Below are 21952 nucleotides of genomic sequence, written 5' to 3' on the forward strand. Positions count from 1 at the left end.
ATGTTTTATCACCATGAAATCTTATTTCTAAGGAAAAGATGTATGTATTCTATATACTTACTGGAGATGTTGATACTTGGGTTATTCTCAACTGGTTTTCCAAATCTTGTACTTTGTTTTTAAGTTCCATATTTTCTGTTTCTAAGTCTTGAATCTAAAAAGCAAATGATTATTGAATAATCTTCAGACATTTGTTCTTGGAAGATATTGGCTGTTAAATTGGCTATATTAATGAATAGGGTTTTATATTATTTAAAATTTTAATGTATTTTTTTGTGCACAGGGGAGAAATTTATTTTGATAAAGCTTGGGATATACCATAGAATTCTAGGTCACTGGAAAGACATATTATTAAATTTAAAATATGTTTTTATGTGTGTGCAAATTTCATGTTTCTAATGCCTCATCTCTGTTTTCTTATAGCGTTGTGCAATCTGTACCCATAATCTTGGAGTATAACTGCAAGACAGTGAAACTTGCTTATGATGATTTTGAAGAGAGTGGAGAAAGGGTGTAATTTAATTATAAAGGAATCTGATCTGCATGGGAAACCACTTACCCAGCATCTGCTGCTTCTGCTGCTCTGATCCCCATGAGAAGCATCAGGAAGTGAAGCAAAGTCACATGAGAACACTAAGTTCTTGTGGGAATTCAATATAAAATGGTTAAAAACTGTGCAGGGGATCAGGAATGAAAAATTATAGGAACACAGTGAAAGCAGTTCCAATCAGTGTGGGGGGAATTTAATGGCAGGCCTTCTAAATTTGTTTGATGATATGCAAGTTTCCCTGTACTTACATCACATAAATGTGAAATAACAAGCTTAGTTTACTCACTCTTTTCTGTAACACTGCAATCTGTTTTCTTGTTTCAACATCTTTTCCTCCAGATTCTAGAAATTTCCTATACGCCAGGTCAAATGCTTGGCCAATTGTTAAAGTTATCTCTTCAGCCTTTGTAAAAACCAAACAAAGATTTGCATTTTAATAATAATATGTCAGACTATTCTTTGAATCAAGAAAAACGGTAACATGAGGTATTTCAAAAGGGCAATGTCTAGGGGTAGACATAGTAAATGAGCAAAGTAGTCTATGCTAACATAATAATTCAAAGCCTACCCATGCACAACATAAAAAAGCAACGTTTTGGCAATTAAATGAATAGCTGTTGAAGTTGGAAGCAAGAGTCCTATCCAACTTCTCATCTCTTTTATCATAGCATTTTTTTCCCTAGTTTGTTTTCCTCCCTTCCTCAAATATTTACTGCCTATTAAATAAAAGCATAGTGCCAACTGCCGTTTTTCTTGTTGCTTTGCTACTTATTTCCTTTTCTTACTGAGGAGGGTTTATTAAGCCTGGCAGTAACTTGAATGAGGTTGGCTGGGTAGTGTCTGTGGAAAACCTGATGGATGCCCTCTCTAAAGGAAGCAACTGCTTGCTACTCAGTTCCAATTGATTTTTGGCTTGTGGAAATGAACATTTCCAACCCAGAGTTGTCGATTTTAAATATGTGAGATGAGGTCAGAAATCTGAATATTCATATGGAAAGCTCCCAATTTTAAGTGACAGTAAACAATATTTTTGTAAAACACAGTGCCGACTGAGCAAAATATATCTGTCACCTGAATTTGGCCTCATAAACAATTATGTCTCTGGTCTATTAACTAGAAACTGCCACAAATATCCTAAGTCCACCAGCTCATTCCTTCTCCACTGATATCTCAACTGGTATCACAGTGTCTTACTGGGAACAGTGTAAATAGTAAATAAAGATTTATTTACTTTATTAACATTATAAAGAAGTTTGGTAAAGGCATTAATTGATTTAATGCATCAGAAATATCTCATATTTAATATAACACCTCCACATGACATAACAACTGGTAGCAACATTAAATCTTGAAAATGCCCTGCTTTCACTAATCTATTGCAAATCCTAAAATTTTGTGATTCCTAGGTGCAACATAAATTTAAAATATGCTTTATTAATAAAGCTTAGATTACTTAAGACAGTTATTTTTGTAGTTCACTATTCATTTAAAAAGGCATTTAGCCATAAAAAGTATTTATAGTGTTTAACCCAATAAACCAAAAAATGCAAAATATATGCCTAAAATTATATGAGAACTATCTGTCTTACAAAAAAGATGGAAAAGAAAATAAGCTATATTAAGGAATACTAAAAAGTTAAAATGAGTTCAATGTGTCTTCTTAGTAAGACAATGTGTTTTCCTCAAATACTCAAGGTGTACAGGACAGAAAATTGTTTAAATGGTAAGATGGTTGATTCATCACTAATAACATTTGACTTCATTATTAATTATTTGTTTACAATAATAATTTTTTAAAATCCATAGTCTCTTTTTTATGGTAAGTCATGTCTTTTTAATTAAGATAGCACTTAGCTCCCCGGTAATTATTCTCCATATATTACCTCATTTGCTTCTCATGACTCTGTGAGATGGGGGTTATTATTATTCCCACAATACTTATGCAACTGCAATTCTGTGAGGTTGTATAACTTGCCTAAAATCTGATACTTAGTTAGAGGAGAACCTGGATTCAAATTCAGAATATCTGACTCTACAAGCCTCACACTTTTGGGGGGTAGGGGATAAAATTTATATATAATGAAATGCACAGACCATGATTGTACAATCAGGTGTGTTTTGCCACATGTGTTTTGATACCTATATAACCACCATATCATTAAAGATATAGAATATTTCTATCATCCTTGAAAGTTCTCCTATGCCTACCTCTAGTCAAATCACATTTCTTATGGGTAACCGTTGCTCAATTTCTCACCATAGATCAGTTTTACCTGTCCTTGTATCTATAAAAATGGGCCATACTGTATATATTCTTTTGTATTGGTCTTCTTTTTTAGTTTCTCAGATATTACATGTATCATTCGTTTTATTGCTGATTACTTTCCATCCAGTGAATATACCACAAATGATTTTTCACTTTTCTATCAAGGGACATTTCTGGTGTTTTCAGTCCTGAGTTATAAATAAAGCTGTTACAACATTCTTGTAAAATCTTTTTGTGTACATATGTTTTCGTATCTCTGGGTAAATACCTAGAAAGAAATTGATAAATCATAGGATGGGTCTATGTTTAACATTATAAGAAACTGCCAAACTGCTTTCCAAAGTACCATTGTACATACCCACCAGCAGTAAAAGAGTTCTAGCTGCTCCACATTCTCACCAACATCAGATATTGACATCTATTTAATTTAGTTATTTTACTGGATGAGTAATGCTATTGCAATGTATTTGTAACCTGAATTTCCCTGTTGAATAATATATTAGCCCTGTTTCATGTAATCATTGGCCTTTGTTATCCGCTCATTATGAACTCCCTGTAGACAGTCTCTTGCCCATTTTTTATTAGTTTTTTTGTCTTTTTATTATTGATATTTAGTTCTTTATATATTCTGGATACAAACTCTTTTTCAGATATATGTATGTGACTTGCCATTTCACTTTATAATACTGTTTATAGATTAATAGAAAATGTTTATTTTTAATTAAGTCCCACATATCATTTTTTTCTCCCGCTATATTTAGTGCTTTTGGGGTCATTTCTAAGAAATCATTGTCTACTCAAAGTTCATAGAGAGATTCTCCTATGTTTAATGAAAGTTTTGCAGCAGGCTATAAAAGCTTCTACTTTTGTATCTATTATCCATCTCAAGTTATTTTTATGTAGCATAAGTAAGAACTAATTTTTAAGTATTATTTTTTCATATATTTAGCTAGCTGCTCCAATACCAATTATCAAAGACTTCTTTTCTCCATTAAATTGTCTTGTCACATTTGTGGAAAACTCAATTGACCACGTATGTGTGGATATTTCTGGTCTCTACAATCTAGTTCATTTATTATTTATCTACCATTACATCAATGTCACCTGATCTTGATAATAATTTATTTGAAGTACCCTGTGAAAGCAGGTAAAATGTGTCTTCCAACTTTGGTCTTTTCTTTCAAGATTAATTTCTCTATTCTGCACTGTTTTAATCACCATATTAAAAACAAATTTTCTATTTCTACCAAAAATCCCATTGTGATTTTGATAAGGATTGTATTGAATATACAGATCAATTTGGTGGAATTGACCACTTAACTAAATTGAGCCTTCCAACCTATAAATATGGTATCTCTCTCCCATTATTTTCGTTCTTCTTTAATTTCTGCAATAGTTTGTTGATTTCAGCATATCTTCTTCAAAAAATCCTAATTATTTCATGTTTCTTGATGCTTTAGTAAACAGATTTTTATTTTTTCTAGGAGACAGAAACAATTAATTTTTGTATATTAACCTTGTATCTTGTGATTAAATTTGCTTCATAATCATAGTAATTTGTAGTTTTCACATGACTTTCTTTGTAAAAATTCAAATTACATCTGTGAAAAAGATAGTTTTACTTTTTTTCCCAATCTTTATGCCTCTTGTTTCTTTTACGAACTATTCACCATCTAGGACATCTAATACCAAGCTAAACAGAGGTGGTGAGAATAAGCACCCTTGCCCTGTTCCCAATCTTAAAGAAAAGCATTCAATAATTCACCATTAATTTTGATGTCACCTGCAGGATTTTTAACATCCTTATTGGAATAAGAAACGTCTCTTCTACTCCTAGGATATTATGAATTTTATCATCAATTGGATTGAATTTTGTGCTTTTTCTGCATCTATGTGATAATTTTTTTTCATAGAACTTAACAGTGAAACTATCTGGGTCTGTTATTTTACTTGTCAAGAGATTTTTTAAAAAATTTAATTACACATACATTCAGATTTGTTATTTCCTCAGTTTCGTTAAATCAAGTTTTTCAAATATTCATCAATTTCATCTTACTTGACAAATTTACTGGCATAATAGTTATTTAATATTTCTCTCTGTATCCTTTTAAAGACTGTAGCATCTGTACTTATATCCACTCTTTTGTTTCTGGTATTGGTAATCTGTGCCTTCATTTATTTTTGTCCTTGATCTGTCTTTTTAGAGGATCCTTATTAAAGAACCAACTTTTAGTTTATTAATTTTCTTTATTGTGTTTTCAACATCATCAATTATATTATTTATTGTTATTTTTACCTTTTACTTTGTTTTAAATTTGTTCTTATTCTAACTCCTCAAGATCAAGAGCATGATGATTACTTTTAATCTTTTTATCTTTTCTCATAGAAGCATTTAAAGCTATAAATATCCCTCTAAGTACTGCTTTAACTGTCTTTTACAAATTTTGATATTTTGTATTTTGTTGTTATTCAGAGAAAAATAATCTAATTCCTCTTGTGACTTTCTTTGAGCTATTATTACGTGAAGTGTGTTATGATTTAAAACATTTTGACAATTCGTAGTCAGAGAATATACTCTGTAAAATTTTCAATTTTGAAATTTACTGAGTCTTAAAATATGGTCCAGGATATGATGTATCTTTGTAAACATTCCACTGCACTCAAAGAGAAAGTATACCCTGGAAAAGCAAGAAGAACTACAATCCTGCAGCCTGTGGAATAAAAACCACATTCACAGAAAGATAGACAAGATGAAAAGGCAGAGGGCTATGTAACAGAAGAAGGAACAAGATAAAACCCCAGAAAAACAACTAAATGAAGTGGAGATAGGCAACCTTCCAGAAAAAGAATTCAGAATAATGATAATGAAGATGATCCAGAACCTCGGAAAAACAATGAGGCAAAGATTGAGAAGATGCAAGAAATGTTTAACAAAAACCTAGAAGAATTAAAAAACAAACAAACAGAGATGAACAATACAATAACTGAAATGAAAACTATACTAGAAGGAATCTATAGCAGAAAACCTGAGGCAGAAGAACGGATAAGTGACCTGGAAGACAGAATGGTGGAATTCATTGCTGCGGAACAGAATAAAGAAAAAAAAAAAAAGAAAAGAAATGAAGACAGCCTAAGAGACCTCTGAGACAACATTAAATGCAACAACATTCACATTATAGGGGTCCCAGAAGGAGAAGAGAGAGAGAAAGGACCCGACAAAATATTTGAAGAGATTATAGTCAAAAACTTCCCTAACATGGGAAAGGAAATAGCCACCCAGGTCCAGGAAGTGCAGTGAGTCCATACAGGATAAACCCAAGGAGAAACACGCCAAGACACATACTAATCAAATTGGTAAAATTAAAGACAAATAAAAATTATGGAAAGCAGCAAGGGAAAAATGACAAATAACATACAAGGGAACTCCCATAAGATTAACAGCTGATTTCTCAGCAGAAACTCTACAAGCCAGAAGGGAGTGGTATGATATACTTAAAGTGATGAAAGGGAAGAACCGACAACCAAGATTACTCTAACCGGCAAGGATCTCATTCATTCGATGGAGAAATCAAAAGCTTTACAGACAAGCAAAAGCTAAAAGAATTCAGCACCACCAAACCAGCTCTAAAACAAATACTAAAGGAACTTCTCTAAGTGGGAAACACAAGAGAAGAAAAGGACCTACAAAAACAAACCCAAAACAATTAAGTAAATGGTCATAGGAACATACATATCAATAATTACCTTAAAAGTGAATGGATTAAATGCTCCAACCAAAAGACACAGACTTGCTGAATGGATACAAAAACAAGACCCATATATATGCTATCTACAAGAGACCTATTTCAGACCTAGATACACATACAGACTGAAAGTGAGGGGACAGAAAAAGATATTCCATGCAAATGGAGATCAAAAGAAAGCTGAAGTAGTAATACTCATATCAGATAAAATAGACTTTAAAATAATGTTACAAGAGACAAGGAAGGACACTACATAATGATCAAGGGATCAATCCAAGAAGAAGATATAACAGTTATAAATATATATGCACCCAACATAGGAGCATCTCAATACGTAAGGCAACTGTTAACAGCTATAAAAGAGGAAATCAACAGTAACACAATAATAGTGGGGGACTTTAACACCTCACTTAAACCAATGGACAGATCATCCAAAATGAAAATAAATAAGGAAACAGAAGCTTTAAATGACACAATAGACCAGATAGATTTAATTGATATTTATAGGACATTCCATTCAAAAACAGCAGATTACACTTTCTTCTCAAGTGCACATGGAATATTCTCCAGGAAAGATCACATCTTGGGTCACAAATCAAGCCTCAGTAAAGTTAAGAAAATTGAAATCATATCAAACATCTGTTCTGACCACAACACTATGAGATTAGAAATGAATTACAGGGAAAAAAACGTAAAAAACACAAACACATGGAGGATAAACAATACATTACTAAATAAAGAAGAGATCACTGAAGAAATCAAAGAGGAAATAAAAAAATACCTAGAGACAAATGACAATGAAAACACGATGATCCAAAACCTATGGGATGCAGCAAAAGCAGTTCTAAGAGGAAAGTTTATAGCTATACAAGCCTACCTCAAGAAACAATAAAAATCTCAAATAAACAATCTAACCTTACACCTAAAGGAACTAGAGAAAGAAGAACAAACAAAACCCGAAGTTTGCAGAAGGAAAGAAATCATAAAGATCAGAGCAGAAATAAATGAAATAGAAACAAAGAAAACAATAGCAAAGATCAATAAAACTAAAAGCTGGTTCTTTGAGAAGATAAAAAAAATTGATAAACCTTTAGTCAGACTCATCAAGAAAAAGAGGGAGAGGACTCAAATCAATAAAATTAGAAATGAAAAAGGAGAATTTACAACAGACACCACAGACATACAAAGCATCCTAAGAGACTACCACAAGCTACTCTATGCCAATAAATTGGACAACCTAGAAGAAATGGACAAACTCTTAGAAAGGTATAACCTTCCAAGACTGAACCAGGAAGAAATATAAAATATGAACAGACCAATCACAAGTAATGAAATTGAAACTGCGATTAAAAATCTTCCAACAAACAAAAGTCCAGGACCAGATGGCTTCACAACTGAATTCTATCAAATATTTAGAGAAGAGCTAACACCAATCCTTCTCAAACTCTTCCAAAAAATTGCAGAGGAAGGAGCACTCCCAAAGTCATTCTATGAGGCCACCATCACCCTGATACCAAAACCAGACAAAGATACTACAAAAGAAAAAAAAAAATACAGACAAATATCACTGATGAATATAGATGCAAATATCCTCAACAAAATACTAGCAAACAGAATCCAACAACACATTAAAAGGATCATATATAATGATTAAGTGGGATTTATCCCAGTGATGCAAGGATTTCTCAATATATGCAAATCAATGTGATACACCATATTAAAAAATTGAAGAATAAAAACCATATGATCATTTCAATAGATGCAGAAGAAACTTTTGACAAAGTTCAGCACCCATTTATGACAAAAACTCTCCAGAAAGTGGGCATAAAGGAAACCTACCTCAACATATAAAGACCATATACGACAAACCCACAGTAAACATCATTCTCAATGGTGAAAAACTGAAAGCATTTCCTCTAAGATCAGGAACAAGACAAGGATGTCCACTCTCACCACTATTATTCAACATGGTTTTGGAAGTCCTAGCCATGGCAATCAGAGAAGAAAAAGAAAAAAAAGAATACAAATTGGAAAAGAAGTAAAGTTGTCACTGTTTGCAGATGACATCATACTATACATAGAGAATCCTAAAAATGCTACCAGAAAACTACTAGAGCTAATCAATGAATTTGGTAAAGTTGCAGGATACAAAATTAATGCACAGAAATCTCTTATATTCCTATACACTAATGATGAAAAATCTGAAGGAGAAATTAAGGAAACACTCCCATTTACCATTGCAACAAAAAGAATAAAATACCTAGGAATAAAACTACCTAGGGAGACAAAAGGTCTGTACTCAGAAAACTATAAGACACTGATGAAAGAAACCAAAGATACCAACAGATGGAGAGATATACCATGTTCTTGGATTGGAAGAATCAATATTGTGAAAATGACTATACTACCCAAAGCAATCTACAGATTCAATGCAATCCCTATCAAATTACCAATGGCATTTTTTACGGAACTAGAACAAAAAATCTTAAAATTTGTATGGAGACACAGAAGACCCCGAATAGCAAAAGCAGTACTGAGGGTAAAAAACAGAGCTGGAGGAATCAAACTCCCTGACTTCAGACTATACTACAAAGCCACAGTAATCAAGATAATATGGTACTAGCACAAAAACAGAAACATAAATCAATGGAACAAGATAGAAAGCCCAGAGATAAACCCACACACCTATGGTCAACTAATCTATGACAAAGGAGGCAAGGATATACAGTGGAGAAAAGAGAGTCTCTTCAATAAGTGGTGCTGGGTAAACTGGACAGCTACATGTAAAAGAATGAAATTAGAACACTCCCTAACACCATACACAAAAATAAACTCAAAATGGATTAGAGACCTTAATGTAAGACTGGACACTATAAAACTCTTAGAGGAAAACATAGGACGAACATTCTTTGACATAAATCACAGCAAGATCTTTTTTGATCCACCTCCTACAGTAATGGAAATAAAAACAAAAATAAACAAATGGAACCTAATGAAACTTCAAAGCTTTTGCACAGCAAAGGAAACCATAAACAAGAAGAAAAGACAACCCTCAGAATGGGAGAAAATATTTGCAAATGAATCAACAGACAAAGGATTAATCTCCAAAATATATAAACAGCTCAGCAGCTCAATATTAAGAGAAACAATCCAATCCAAAAATGGGCAGAAGACCTAAATAGACATTTCTCCAAAGAAGACGTACAGATAGCCAAGAAGCACATGAAAAGCTGCTCAACATCACTAATTATTAGAGAAATGCAAATCAAAACTACAATGAGGTATCATCTCACACCAGTTAGAATGGGCATCATCAGAAAATCTACAAAGAACAAATGCTGGAGAGGGTGTGGAGAAAAGGGAACCCTCTTGCACTGTTGGTGGGAATGTAAATTGATACAGCCACTACGGAGAACAGTATGGAGCTTCCTTAAAAAACTAAAAATAGAATTACTATATGATCCAGCAATCCCACTACTGGGCATATACCCAGAGAAAACCATAATTCAAAAAGACACATGCACCCCAATGTTCATTGCAGCACTATTTACAATAGCCAGGTCATGGAAGCAAGCTAAATGCTCATCAACAGACGAATGGATAAAGAAGTTGTGCTACATATATACAATGGAATATTACTCAGCCATAAAAAGGAATGAAATTGAGTCATTTGTTGAGACGTGGATGGACTTAGAGACTGTCATACAGAGTGAAGTAAGTCAGAAAGAGAAAAACAAATATCGTATATTAATGCATGTATGTGGAACCTAGAAAAACGGTACAGATGAACCGGTTTATAGGGCAGAAGTTGAGACACAGATGTAGAGAACAAAAGTATGGACACCAAGGGGGGAAAGCCGCTGGGGGGTGGGGATGGTGGTGTGCTGAATTGGGTGATTGGGATTGACATGTATACACTGATGTGTATAAAACTGGTGACTAATAAGAACCTGCTGTATAAAAAAATAAATAAAATTAAATTTAAAAAAAAAGAAACTATACTCTTGTTGCTTGGGATAATCTAACATGTCAATTAGATCAAAGTGGTGGATATTATTTTTTCATTTTTTGTAAGTTTATGTTTTTCTATTTCCTCTGTCAATTGCTGAGAATGGCAGTAACATCTATGACTGTGGGTGTCAATTTGTCTTTATCTTCCTGTAATTGTTAGATTTTCTCCTTCATTTCTTAAAAATCAGTGTTATTAAATGAAACACAGTGGTCCTTTAATCTTTGTGGGCTTTATCTCAATGTCTGGTAATATTCCTTGCCTTGGACTCACCTTTTTGATATGAGTATAGCCACACCAACTTTCTCACACTTATTGCTTGCATGGCATATGTTTTTTCAATCTTTTGTTTTTTACCTATATTTGTCTTTATATTTAAAGTGTGTGTTTTCTAGAGACCAAACAGTTGGACAGTTTTAAAATTGCTGCCTGATAATCTCAGCCTTTGATTGGTATATTTTTACATTTATGTTGTTTTTTATTTTCTATTTGGTCCACCTGCTTTTATGTTGCTGTTCTTTCCCTGCCTTCTTTAAATTTCATTAAAAAAATTATTTTCCATTACATTTCCTCTATAGGCTTTTAGCTATACGCATTTGAATTACTTTTAGTGGATTGCTCTAGTGATTACAATACGCATCCTTAAGTTACCAGAGTCCACTTAGAGTTAATATGGTATCATTTCACATAAATAATAACACCCTTGAAATAGTGTAAGTCTATTAAGTCCAATAGTATACATCCTTTGTGCTTTTACTGTCATTTGTTAACATCATGATACAAGGCTACAATTTTTGCTTTAACCAGTTCTGTTTTAAAGAATGGATATTTAGTCACAATTTTTCCAGTGCTTTTTTTTCTTTATCCTTTTTTGCACATTTGAATTTCCTTTTTGTGTCATTTCCCTTTGGGTTAAAGAACTTCCTTTAGCATATCTTGAAGCACAGTTCTGCTAGCAATAAATCACTCCAGTTTCATTTATCTCAAAATATTTTGACTTAAATTTTGAGTCTTCAATGGGTGTAAAATTCTGTTATGACATCTCTTTACTTTATGCATGTTAAAGGTATTGTTATATTCTCCTCTGGCCTCTACTGATACTAACGAAAAGTCAACTGACATTCATACTACTTTTTTATCTGTATGTAAAGATATGTCTTTTTAAAAATTTTCTGGATGATTTCAAGATCCATTCATTCCCTCAATCATTCTCTTGCTCTCTCTTTCTCTCTCCAACTCTCTTATAGATAGCCTGTGATATAATTACAGGTAGTTTTCTTTATAATTTATTCAGCTTGAAGTTTGTCATGTTTCTCAAATCTGTAAATTGACAATTTTCACCACATTTGGGAATTCTTCAGACAGTACTTTTTTTCTTTCTTACCTTCTCTCTCCTGTCTTCTTGTGATTTTTGTTTCACATATGTTAGAACTCTATCTTTTCCACAGGTGATTATGTCTCTGTTATTCAATACTATTATTATTATTTATATTCTCTGTTTGTTTGATTGGATAATTTCTCTCATCTATCTTCCAGATTACTGACCATTTTTTCTGCCATCCTAAATCTGATGTTAAGCTTATTTTTTTTCTTTTCAGCTATTCTACCTAACCATTTAATTATTTTTTATATTTGATATTTCTATGCTGAAATTTTCATGTTTACTTATTACTACCTTCTTTTCCTTTAATTCCCTGAATATATGTATAATCCACGTTAAAGTCTTTGACCATTACAGATAAATTTAAAGTTTCCTTTAGCTCTTTAACTTTAATCTTGGTCCCCTCTAGTCTTCATGGAGGTAACAACTATAAGTTGTTTATCATTCTGGAGGTTATGGCTTTTATATATATTTACATATATGTATATATTTACATATGCTTTAAGGATAATAATACTAAAGTTTGATTATGGGAGCAACCTGTAAGTCTAAAATTCCTCATTATATATTAAATTCAGTTATATCAGTTATATTCATTTTACCAATAATAATATTAAATATTAATCATATTAACTTTGCAAGAAACACAATGTTCTATATTAGAAAATAATTATTTATTGCCATAAACATGTAATATAAGCTATTAAAATTCATCTAAAATCATATCCACAAATCTATGACAGAAATGACACACTCTAATGGTTTTTCACTGGCTGTTTAGAATAAAAACATTTTGGTTATATATGAGACAGATAGCAAAAAAAAAAAAAAAAAAATCCCCAATCCTACTAAGTTAAAGAAGTTTCCTTCTTTTCCTATTTTTCTGAGATTTTTTAACCATGAACGGGAATTGATTATTTTCAAATATTTTTTAAAACATTGATAGGATCATATACTTTTCTTCTTTAGCCTGTTAATATGGTTAATTATATTGTTGGATTTTTTGTGTTGAATAAAACTTACATCCCAGGAACAAGCTCTACTTGGTCTTGGTGTAGAATTCTTTTATATATTGCTGAATTATATCTGATATTGTGTTAGAAATTTTTGCATCTATATTTTTGAGGGATATTGGTCTGTAGTTTCCTTTTTTTGCACTATCTTTACTTGGTTTTGGTGTCTGGAAAATAATAGTTTCATAAAATGAATTTGGGGGATTCTCTCACCTCTTCTATTTTCTGGAATAGCTTGTGTTGAACAATGTTAACTCCTCTTTAAGCATTTTATGGATTGTTCCAGTGAAACTATCTAGGACTGGAGATTTCTCTTTTAATAAGTGTGAAATTATAAATTCAATTTCCTTTATAGTTACAGGGCTATTCAAATTATCTAATATTGGGTGGTATGTGGTAGTTGATTATAGCACCCTCTTATTATTTTTTGATACCTGGAGGGTCTTCAGTGAAATCCCTGTTTCATGCCAGATATTGGTAACTTGTGTCTTTTTTTTTTCTTTTACTTTGCCAATCTTAACTGAAATTTTGTTACTTTTATGATCTTTTAAAAAAACAGCTCTTTGTTTCACTGATTTTCTCTATTGTTTTTGTTTTCAACTTCATTAATTTTCTTCTCTTATCTTTCTTATTTTCTTCCTTTTGCCTACTTTAATTTGATAAGTGCTTGAGCTGGGAGCTTAGATTATTAATTTGAAACTTTCTGCTTTCAAATATTTTAACTTAGTTGTTAAAATTTCTCTCTCAAAACTGTTTTAGCTGAGTCACATAAATGCTGATATGTTCTATTTCATTTCTATATAGTTCACACATTTAAAGTTTTTCTTCTTAAAGATTCCTCTTTAACATATGGAATGTTTACAAATGTGATGTCCTTTTTGACATATGGAAAAACAAAACTTCCAAGTTTTTGAAGACTTTCCTGTTATCTTTCTGTTATTAATTTTTAGGTCGATTTCTTTGTTGTCAGAGAACCCATGCTTTATCATTTCAACTCTTTTAAACTTTTGAGGTTTGCTTTGTAGCCCAGGATATGGTCTATTTTGGTACATGTTCCTTTGGCACTGGAAAACAATATGCATTCTGTTGTTATTGAATGAAGTTCTCTTTAGTTGCTAATTAGATTCCATTGGTTGCTGATGTTGTTGAGTTCTATATTCTTGATGATTTCCTGTCTAGCTGTTCTATTAATTTTAAGAAAAGTGGTGGTGAAGGCTCCAACTATAATTGTGTATTTGTCTATTTACCCCATATTTCTTTTCAGTTCTATCAGTTTTTGTTTCATTTATTTTGCAGCTCTGTGATATGATCGTGTAAATTTAGGATTGTTATTCTTCTTGGTGGTATGACCCTTTTATCATTAAATAACGTCCTTCTTTGTCTCTGATAATTTTCTTTACTTTGAAGTGTACTTTATCTGATATTAATACACTTACTTGTGCTTTCTTAGAATAATTTTTGCATGATACATCTTTTATCATCATTTTATTTTTAACCTTCTTATATCACCTGTATCATTATACTTGCAGCAAGTTTCTTGAAGACAACATATATCTGGGTTTTTTTAAATCTACTCTAGCAATCTCTTTTAATTAGTATACTTAGACCACTTACATTTAATGTTATTTTTGATATATTAGAGGTTAAATTTCCATTTAATTTTTTTCTTTTCTGTTATTTCTATTTTTTCTCTTTCTGTTTTTTTTCTTTACTGAATTTCTATGGGTTTTTAAAACATTTTTATAATAAAATTTTGATTTACCCATAGTATTTAAAAATGTATCCCATTTCATAACTTTTTTAGTGGTTGCTCTGGAATCCACATTATATTTATACAACTTATCACAGTCTACTAATGCTGTCATTTTTCCAGTTCAAGAGAGGTGTAGAAACCTTACCTCCCTTTACATCCCTTCAACTTTCCCTGTTTATAATATAATTGCCTTACATATTTTCTATATATTCATTTAGAATCATATCAGAAAGTATTTTTTGCTTCTACTGTCAATCATAATTTAGAAAACTAAAGATTTACCATATGCTTGCTTATCCTGTTCTTTTTTCCTTCCTCATGTTCCAAGATGCCTTCTTTTATTGTTTAGAGAACTTCCTTTAGCCATTCACTTAGGGTAGATCTGGGAGTGACAAATAATCTTAGTTTTCCTTCGTTTGATAAATTTTTGATTTCTCTTTAATTTCTGAAGTATATGTTTTTTTCTGGATATAAAATTCTGGTTTGACAGCACTCCTTTTTTTTTTTTTTTTTGCACTCAAAAAAATACTGTGCTACTTCCTTCTCACCTTCATGGTTTCTAATAAGGAATACACTGTCATTTGAATTGATGTTTCTGCTATAGGTAAGGACTAGTTTATCTCTTGCTGCTTTCAAGGTTTTTCTGTCTTTAGTTTTCAGAAGTTTGATTATGTATGATGTGACTTGGTGTGGAATTAGTTGGGTTTACCCTGTTTGGAGTTCATTCAGTTTCTTGAATCTATAGGTTTATGTCTTTTGCCAAATTTGGGAAGTTTGCAACTATTATTTCTTCATGTGTTTTTTTCAAGGCTACCTTTTTCTCTCTCTCTTTCCAGGACTCTGATGACACATGAATGTTAGACATTTTGTTATAGTGCCACAGGTCCCTGAAGTTCTGTTTTGTTTTTTGCTTTTGTATTGTTTTGTGTGTATGCCTGTGTGCACATGGGTGTGTGCATACATATGTGTATGCTTATTATCTCTGTGTTATTCAGATTGGGCATTTTCTATTTTTTGATCTTCTAGGTTGCTGATTCTTTCTTCTGTCCTCTCCCTTCTGAGCCCATATATTGCGTTTTTTATTTGACTATCGTATTTTTCAGCTCTAATATTCTCAGATGGGTTTTCTTTATATCTTCAATTTCTTTGCTTTGATTTTCTATTTCTTTGATAATACTTTCTATTTTTTGTTTCAAGTGTGATTGTAATGGTTTATTTTATTATTTTTATGTTGGCTGGTTTTGTTACCAGTTACCAGACAAAAATTTTGTCTGGTAACTAATATCTCTCTCATCTCAGTGTTGAGATCTATTGGTCATCTTTTTTTCATTTAGTTTATGTTCCAATTCTTGATATGATGAGTTATTTTCAAGTGAACCCTGGATATTTTAGATATTATGTTATGAGACGCTGGAAATTATTTAAACTTTGTGTTTGGGTGGCTCTCTCTGACACGGTTCCAGTAGGGGAATGGGAATGGGAGAGCATTGCCTCATTACTGCCTGGTGGGGATAGAAGCTTAGCTTCCTTACTTGGCCTCTCTTCATTACTGCTTAGCAGGGCTGGGTACTCTAGCTCCCCACATTATCCTCATTGTCACCATGGAAGGAGACTCACTAACACAACATGTTAACAAAGTAGTGAACTCCAGTCTCATGGCATGCTAAGAGGGGTTTCATCTATCTTTCAAACTCTCAACAATTTCATGGAAGTACTGAAAGGATAAAATATAATGAATATATAAGACAAGGCCCCTGGAACAGGTCACAGTTTGGGAGTAAGATAGCATGACTGGATAGATGTTACAATGGCAATTCAAGGTATTAAATCTCAATCCTGATTCTGTTATCTCCTAGCTTTGTAACTTTGGGAAAGTCACTCAACTTCTCAAGCTTTGGTTTCTTAAAGTAAGAGGAAGAGTTGTGTTAATCGGGCCATAATTTATTTTCCTGTTTTAATTTTCAATAACTAGGAAATGAGAGTTAGAGAGGATGGCATTTCAAAATTCTGCATACATATAAAATCAATTTTATGAATATAGACATTGTTATAATTAGAGCAAATAAAACTTTGAGGTGAAAATGATATAATGAAACTTTGAGGAAACATGTCCTCTTTAAGCTAATGAAAGTGATGCCAACTTATAGTTGGAGAGATATCTTGGATCCTTGCTTTTCAAAGCTCAGACTTCCATCTACCTGCAGCAGAATCACTTGGTGGACTTGTTAAATGTAGATTTCCTGAGCTCCAGCACGAATCAATATGAACTTATTTTTTGTAGTGGGAACCAATGAGCTGTATTGTAAAGGGTCCTCCATTATGCACACTAATGGTTGTGAGCCACTGCTGTAGGCTTCAAGAAAATATTTTCAACCTTCAAGAAAAAAGAAAGCTAATATGGTATATCCAGAGAGGAATAATGGGTCAAGGAACTGAAATTCTGGAAATCAGTTACAAACAATTATGATCAGGGAGTAACAGAGTTTATACTTTGAAATCAATAAAAGTTCATGGGAATTCTAGCAAGCTTATATTTTAAATAATCATGTAATAAATTTGGAAATCAAAGAAAGATAAAACATGTGACATAAGGTTATAAGAAGACTAGTATTTATAATGGACTTGGGTTATGAATATTTCAAAGGACCCCAAGGAAGTTTATTCCCATGTGTAAGACAAGAAAGAAGGGCAACTGAATTTACTGTTTGTCATAAGTGGTAAAAGGTTATAATATCTTACACATAGAAGATATTCAATAAGTATCAACCTTAATCTTCTCAATCACAGAGAAAACACTTGCAAGCAATTATGGTTAAGAAGCATTTGGGACATTAAATATAATGCATTCATTCAATAGGATACATTTCAAAAACAACTTTTTAATTTCATATAAAATGCCATATTGTTCACATAATATTGTCTTATATGGATAAGCATATTTTTCTGATGAGATGTTTCATAATATTCATCAAATTCTCAAAACATGTTATGATGCGGAGTAGCTTAGCACATTAGTTTGCCTGTTTAAAGAACTACAGTTTAAAAGATACAGATAATAACTTGCTGTATCTTTTGTAAATTTGTCCACATAGTCTTTTCTTTAAGGAAAAAATTCATTGAGCATCTATTGTTCACCTGACGCAAGAGTTACATGGACAAATAAAAGTATTTGTTTTTAAGAAGCTCATGTACTGAAACCAGAGAAATAAATTATATAATAGTGATAATATTAGTCCCTGCTATTTTTGACAGTATTAAAAATGAGCAAATAAACAAATTAAGTTTCTTTCTGTCTAAGGCAATCATGTTGTTGAGGTTAGATGTTCTTCCTCAATTAAAGCTATCAAAGGCTACAATGTGTGCTTGGAATTCACATCTTATGTTTTATAACAGGACCTCGGACTAGGTTATGATTAGCATTAGCTTATGCTTGTAGTCAAGACATTGGGTTTTCCTTAAGATTCCAGATGATTAAAGAACTGTTAGTGAACTTAACTTTGGAATTCTCTAATTGTTCTTACTTGCTAAGAACTTTAGATTACATTCTCAAGCTCATACACAGGCACAAACACACGCCCATACAATTCTACCACCTTTCATTATATTAAGTTTTCTGAATAATGAAAATCAAGAACCAGATTTTCAAAGTATTGGAGACTTTTGTGAGAAGCCATACACATTTCATTTCCTGGAGTTTAAAATATTTATTTTCATCAGATCCATCACATTCCAGAAAAAAAAAAATCAATACTTTGGTCGCAATTACTCTTTTGCATTATATGCATATTACTAAATTGTATTTGAGTTTAAAATTTCAAATAAATCAAGTGATTATAAGACAAATGTATAACATAAGCATGACATTCTAAGAAAAGAAATTTGCATGAAAGCTTGTGCCCATGAACATGAGAATTTAGTTAAGGATGAAATCCTGAAGCATATTCTCATGACAGGATGAATCTATTAGTGTAGTTAAGTATTTGCAGACCTTATTCATTTCCAAATACTTTACTAATGTCAGAAACAAGATAATTCCTGGCTTGTAGAGCAGAACAAACCACCCTAAAACATCTGGCATACTTACACACTTTTCACTGTCAAATACATAGCACAAATGTTTATTTGACTCAGAATCTTTGCATATGAAAGTGAATATCCTCTTGTCAGTTTTATCATCTGCACAAAATGATATTCTGTGAAGCTGGCAATTGTGTTGAACTTCCTGTGAACACAGATGAAAATAAACATAGTTGAAGAGATTTTTTTTTCCATTTTCTGCTATACCAGCTGTGCTAATAACATACAACTTATGAAACATCATCTGTCATTCCTTGATTTTATAATTACATACACTTCAAACTTAAACAAACACGTAATGAGATAAACCTCCTGAGTCAGGATTAAACTAAGATAGTCATTTCAATAGCACTTAGAAAAACAGAAGGGAAAAGAGGATCAGAGGTTCATGGGCTTCCTGAGCTACAGGGGATTCAGAGACCATTACTTTAAATTGTGCAATTTTAGTTAGGAGGATATTGAGGTCTAGAGAGATTAAGATGCTTCCACAAGGTTACAGAATTAGCAGAACCCTTTTTAACCAGAATACTTTTCATTTTATCTTACTGCTACTAACATTACAGTTTAAAACATAACTTCATTTGTACACAATTTCATATGAAACATACTACATATTACATGTCTTCATGGTAACTCATACACTCTTGAAACTCTTCTGTCTAAGGAAATCATCCTTGCAACTTCTGTAATGTTTTCCATTGGAGCAATGAATGAAGAAGATCTAGACATCCAGCTTCTAAATTGCTGAATCAACCTTGTTAATCAGTAGAAAGATAAATACTGCATACACACACACACACACACACACACACACACACACATCATATACTGCAACTATAGCATCTGTCACTACATCCTTCCAAGTTCAGGGTTTGACGTGCCAGCTTGCTGAGATTTTCTCTATCACTCTGATTCACAATACTGCCCTTCAGACGGAAAATGAGTACATATAACAAGTTAAACAAATAAATGCTAAGAGAATTTGTCTACAGCCTGCATTCTTGACTGCATACAAAACAAATGGTAAGTCATCAAAGGGTTGTTTGCAAGCATGAAAATTAAAATGAAGCTGTATACTGTATGATTGTAAACAACTTACTAAGGCTTCTGATGAAGTCATCTTTCCTCTCTTGTGGTTAGTGCTGAGATGGACACTGACCACGTTTGTCTGAGACTATCCTTCTCCTACACTTTGCCTGATTGACCAGTCTTTTTCTCACTGGCATATCTTTGTTTTATTATTAATACAGTCAAACGATGGCCTTCAGCTGTACTGTAGCTCCCAAATACTGACAGCAAGTCTGTGCCAGTTTACTAACTGTATAATCATGTTAAACATAAAAAGGACACATCACTGCTATACAATATAGAAAAATGATTCATTTTTTTCCATTTATAGGAGAAATTACAAGTATTTAACATGAAAACACATCATTTACACAGCTGGTGGTGAAACCTTTGCAGTTCCTCATTCACTCACCAACCAATGTGATCACAGAAAGCCTTTGGTTATGACAGTTGGGAATCATCTTAAGTTTTGTCTAGACTGGCAAGAGGTATCTTTCTACAAAAGAAGACCAGGGTGCTGAAACTTATAATTTTATTACTTTTGTGAATTTTTGTTGTTGTGATACATCTTTATGATATAGTACTGATTTCTGGTGAGACAGGATAAAGAGACTCAGGAATACAATTAAGCACAGTGAGAACACAATTATCCTTTAACACTGACGATATATTATTGGAGTTGGAACAAAACATAAGTAAATCCCCAATTCACCTATACCACCTTTTTCCAGTAATGCAAAATCTCCATTTGGAGGAAAAGTGAGAAAAGCAAAAGGTGAAAAGACACAGGAAGAAAGATATTGGAGTCAACTGAGATTGCTTTTCACTTCCATTTTCATCCATCCAAATGGTATAGAAAAATGGTCTATTTTCTATCAAGTCCATTTGGTTAAGAATAAATTTTTAAATATATAAATATATTTACTATATAAATGTATAGCAAACATGTATGTTTTACTATAAATAAATTTATCTTAGGACCATCATATTTAATTATTTTTTTTCCTAAATTACAGCTTATACCCAAAATAAAATATATGATAGATTATTTCTGATTCACTCACATCTCCTCAAATAGTGGTTCCTAAATGCATATCTGTGAACAGGCTGTATCAGAGCCACCTGGGGAGGTTTTCTTGTTTTTTATATTATAGATACTAAGTCTTGTTCTATAGATTCTGAATCTGAAAGGCCTGGGTGGTCTCCAGCAAGTGGCATTCTCAGGAGCCTCCTAGGGGCACTAATGCCCAGAAGAGCTGGTAATCCCTTTTTTAGATTACCTATATGTTTTTATGGATTCAAAAAATGGTATATTCTATAATAGGTAAAGAGTCAGACACTCTATATTCACATGTGATATATGAGTAAAGGGTCAGTTGCTGTCTATCCATATGTAATATAATAGAATTTATAAGACATTTCAAAGATTTTAAAACTCCAAGATCACTCTTCAAGTCTGGCAGGGATGAAAATAGAGATGTTTCTTTCTGGTTAAAAGTTTGGAAAACTTACTTTTTTGGGAAAAAATTAAATTGGGTCTCTTTAAAATTAGCTATTAGATATAGGAAATTGAGACTTTGGGACAGGGAAGAAAAGCATTGGTGTTACTGATTTGGGTAAGAAATACCATGAACAAAAGTCAGTTGGCTAATCACAGAGTTGAATCCCAACTCACTGATGTTTTGTAAGTGGGGTTTAGTTTGGGAGAGGCATAGAGATTTGACAGTAAAACTTTAGGGAACATAATGATACAGTTGACAGGTTGAAAACAGAAAACTCATTATTATGGGAGTCTTATTATGTGGGCGCCAGAATCACAAACGGTTAACATTTGCTACATATGCATTTCCCATGATCTGCTTCTTTGTGTCTTTTTAAATACACACACGCACACACACACCCCACATACTAAATCAGTGTTAGTCATCTTGCAGTATCCTTAAGTCTCTATATTTTGTGATTTGTAAAGATATGCCATTATTAAACTGTTGATTCTAAACACTAATGACGTTCTCTTTATATAATGCATTTAATCATATTGGTATTTTCTAAATACTTAAATTTTGTTATTAATTAATGAACAATTTGAAGC

At 32.3% G+C, this 21952-nt stretch overlaps 1 protein-coding gene across 8 annotated transcripts in view; it reads right to left on the bottom strand.

The window, feature by feature from the left end:
- The window catches only part of GULP1 (GULP PTB domain containing engulfment adaptor 1), a 367352-nt gene that overhangs the window by 25032 nt on the left and 320368 nt on the right, over positions 1 to 21952 (bottom strand). For 6 of the 8 annotated variants that reach the window (XM_073807501.1, XM_073807502.1, XM_033859964.2 and 3 more), the window contains 4 exons: positions 18800 to 18937; positions 837 to 953; positions 560 to 640; positions 62 to 154 (listed from right to left, as the gene is read on the bottom strand). In XM_073807501.1, the coding sequence (XP_073663602.1) occupies positions 62 to 154; positions 560 to 640; positions 837 to 953; positions 18800 to 18937 (429 nt within the window). The remainder of the gene's footprint in view (positions 1 to 61; positions 155 to 559; positions 641 to 836; positions 954 to 18799; positions 18938 to 21952) is intronic. The other 2 variants (XM_033859966.2, XM_019931541.3) reach the window with 1 other exon arrangement.

The sequence above is a fragment of the Tursiops truncatus genome, chromosome 7 (assembly GCF_011762595.2).
Source record: "Tursiops truncatus isolate mTurTru1 chromosome 7, mTurTru1.mat.Y, whole genome shotgun sequence".
NCBI classification, from domain to species: Eukaryota; Metazoa; Chordata; class Mammalia; order Artiodactyla; family Delphinidae; genus Tursiops; species Tursiops truncatus.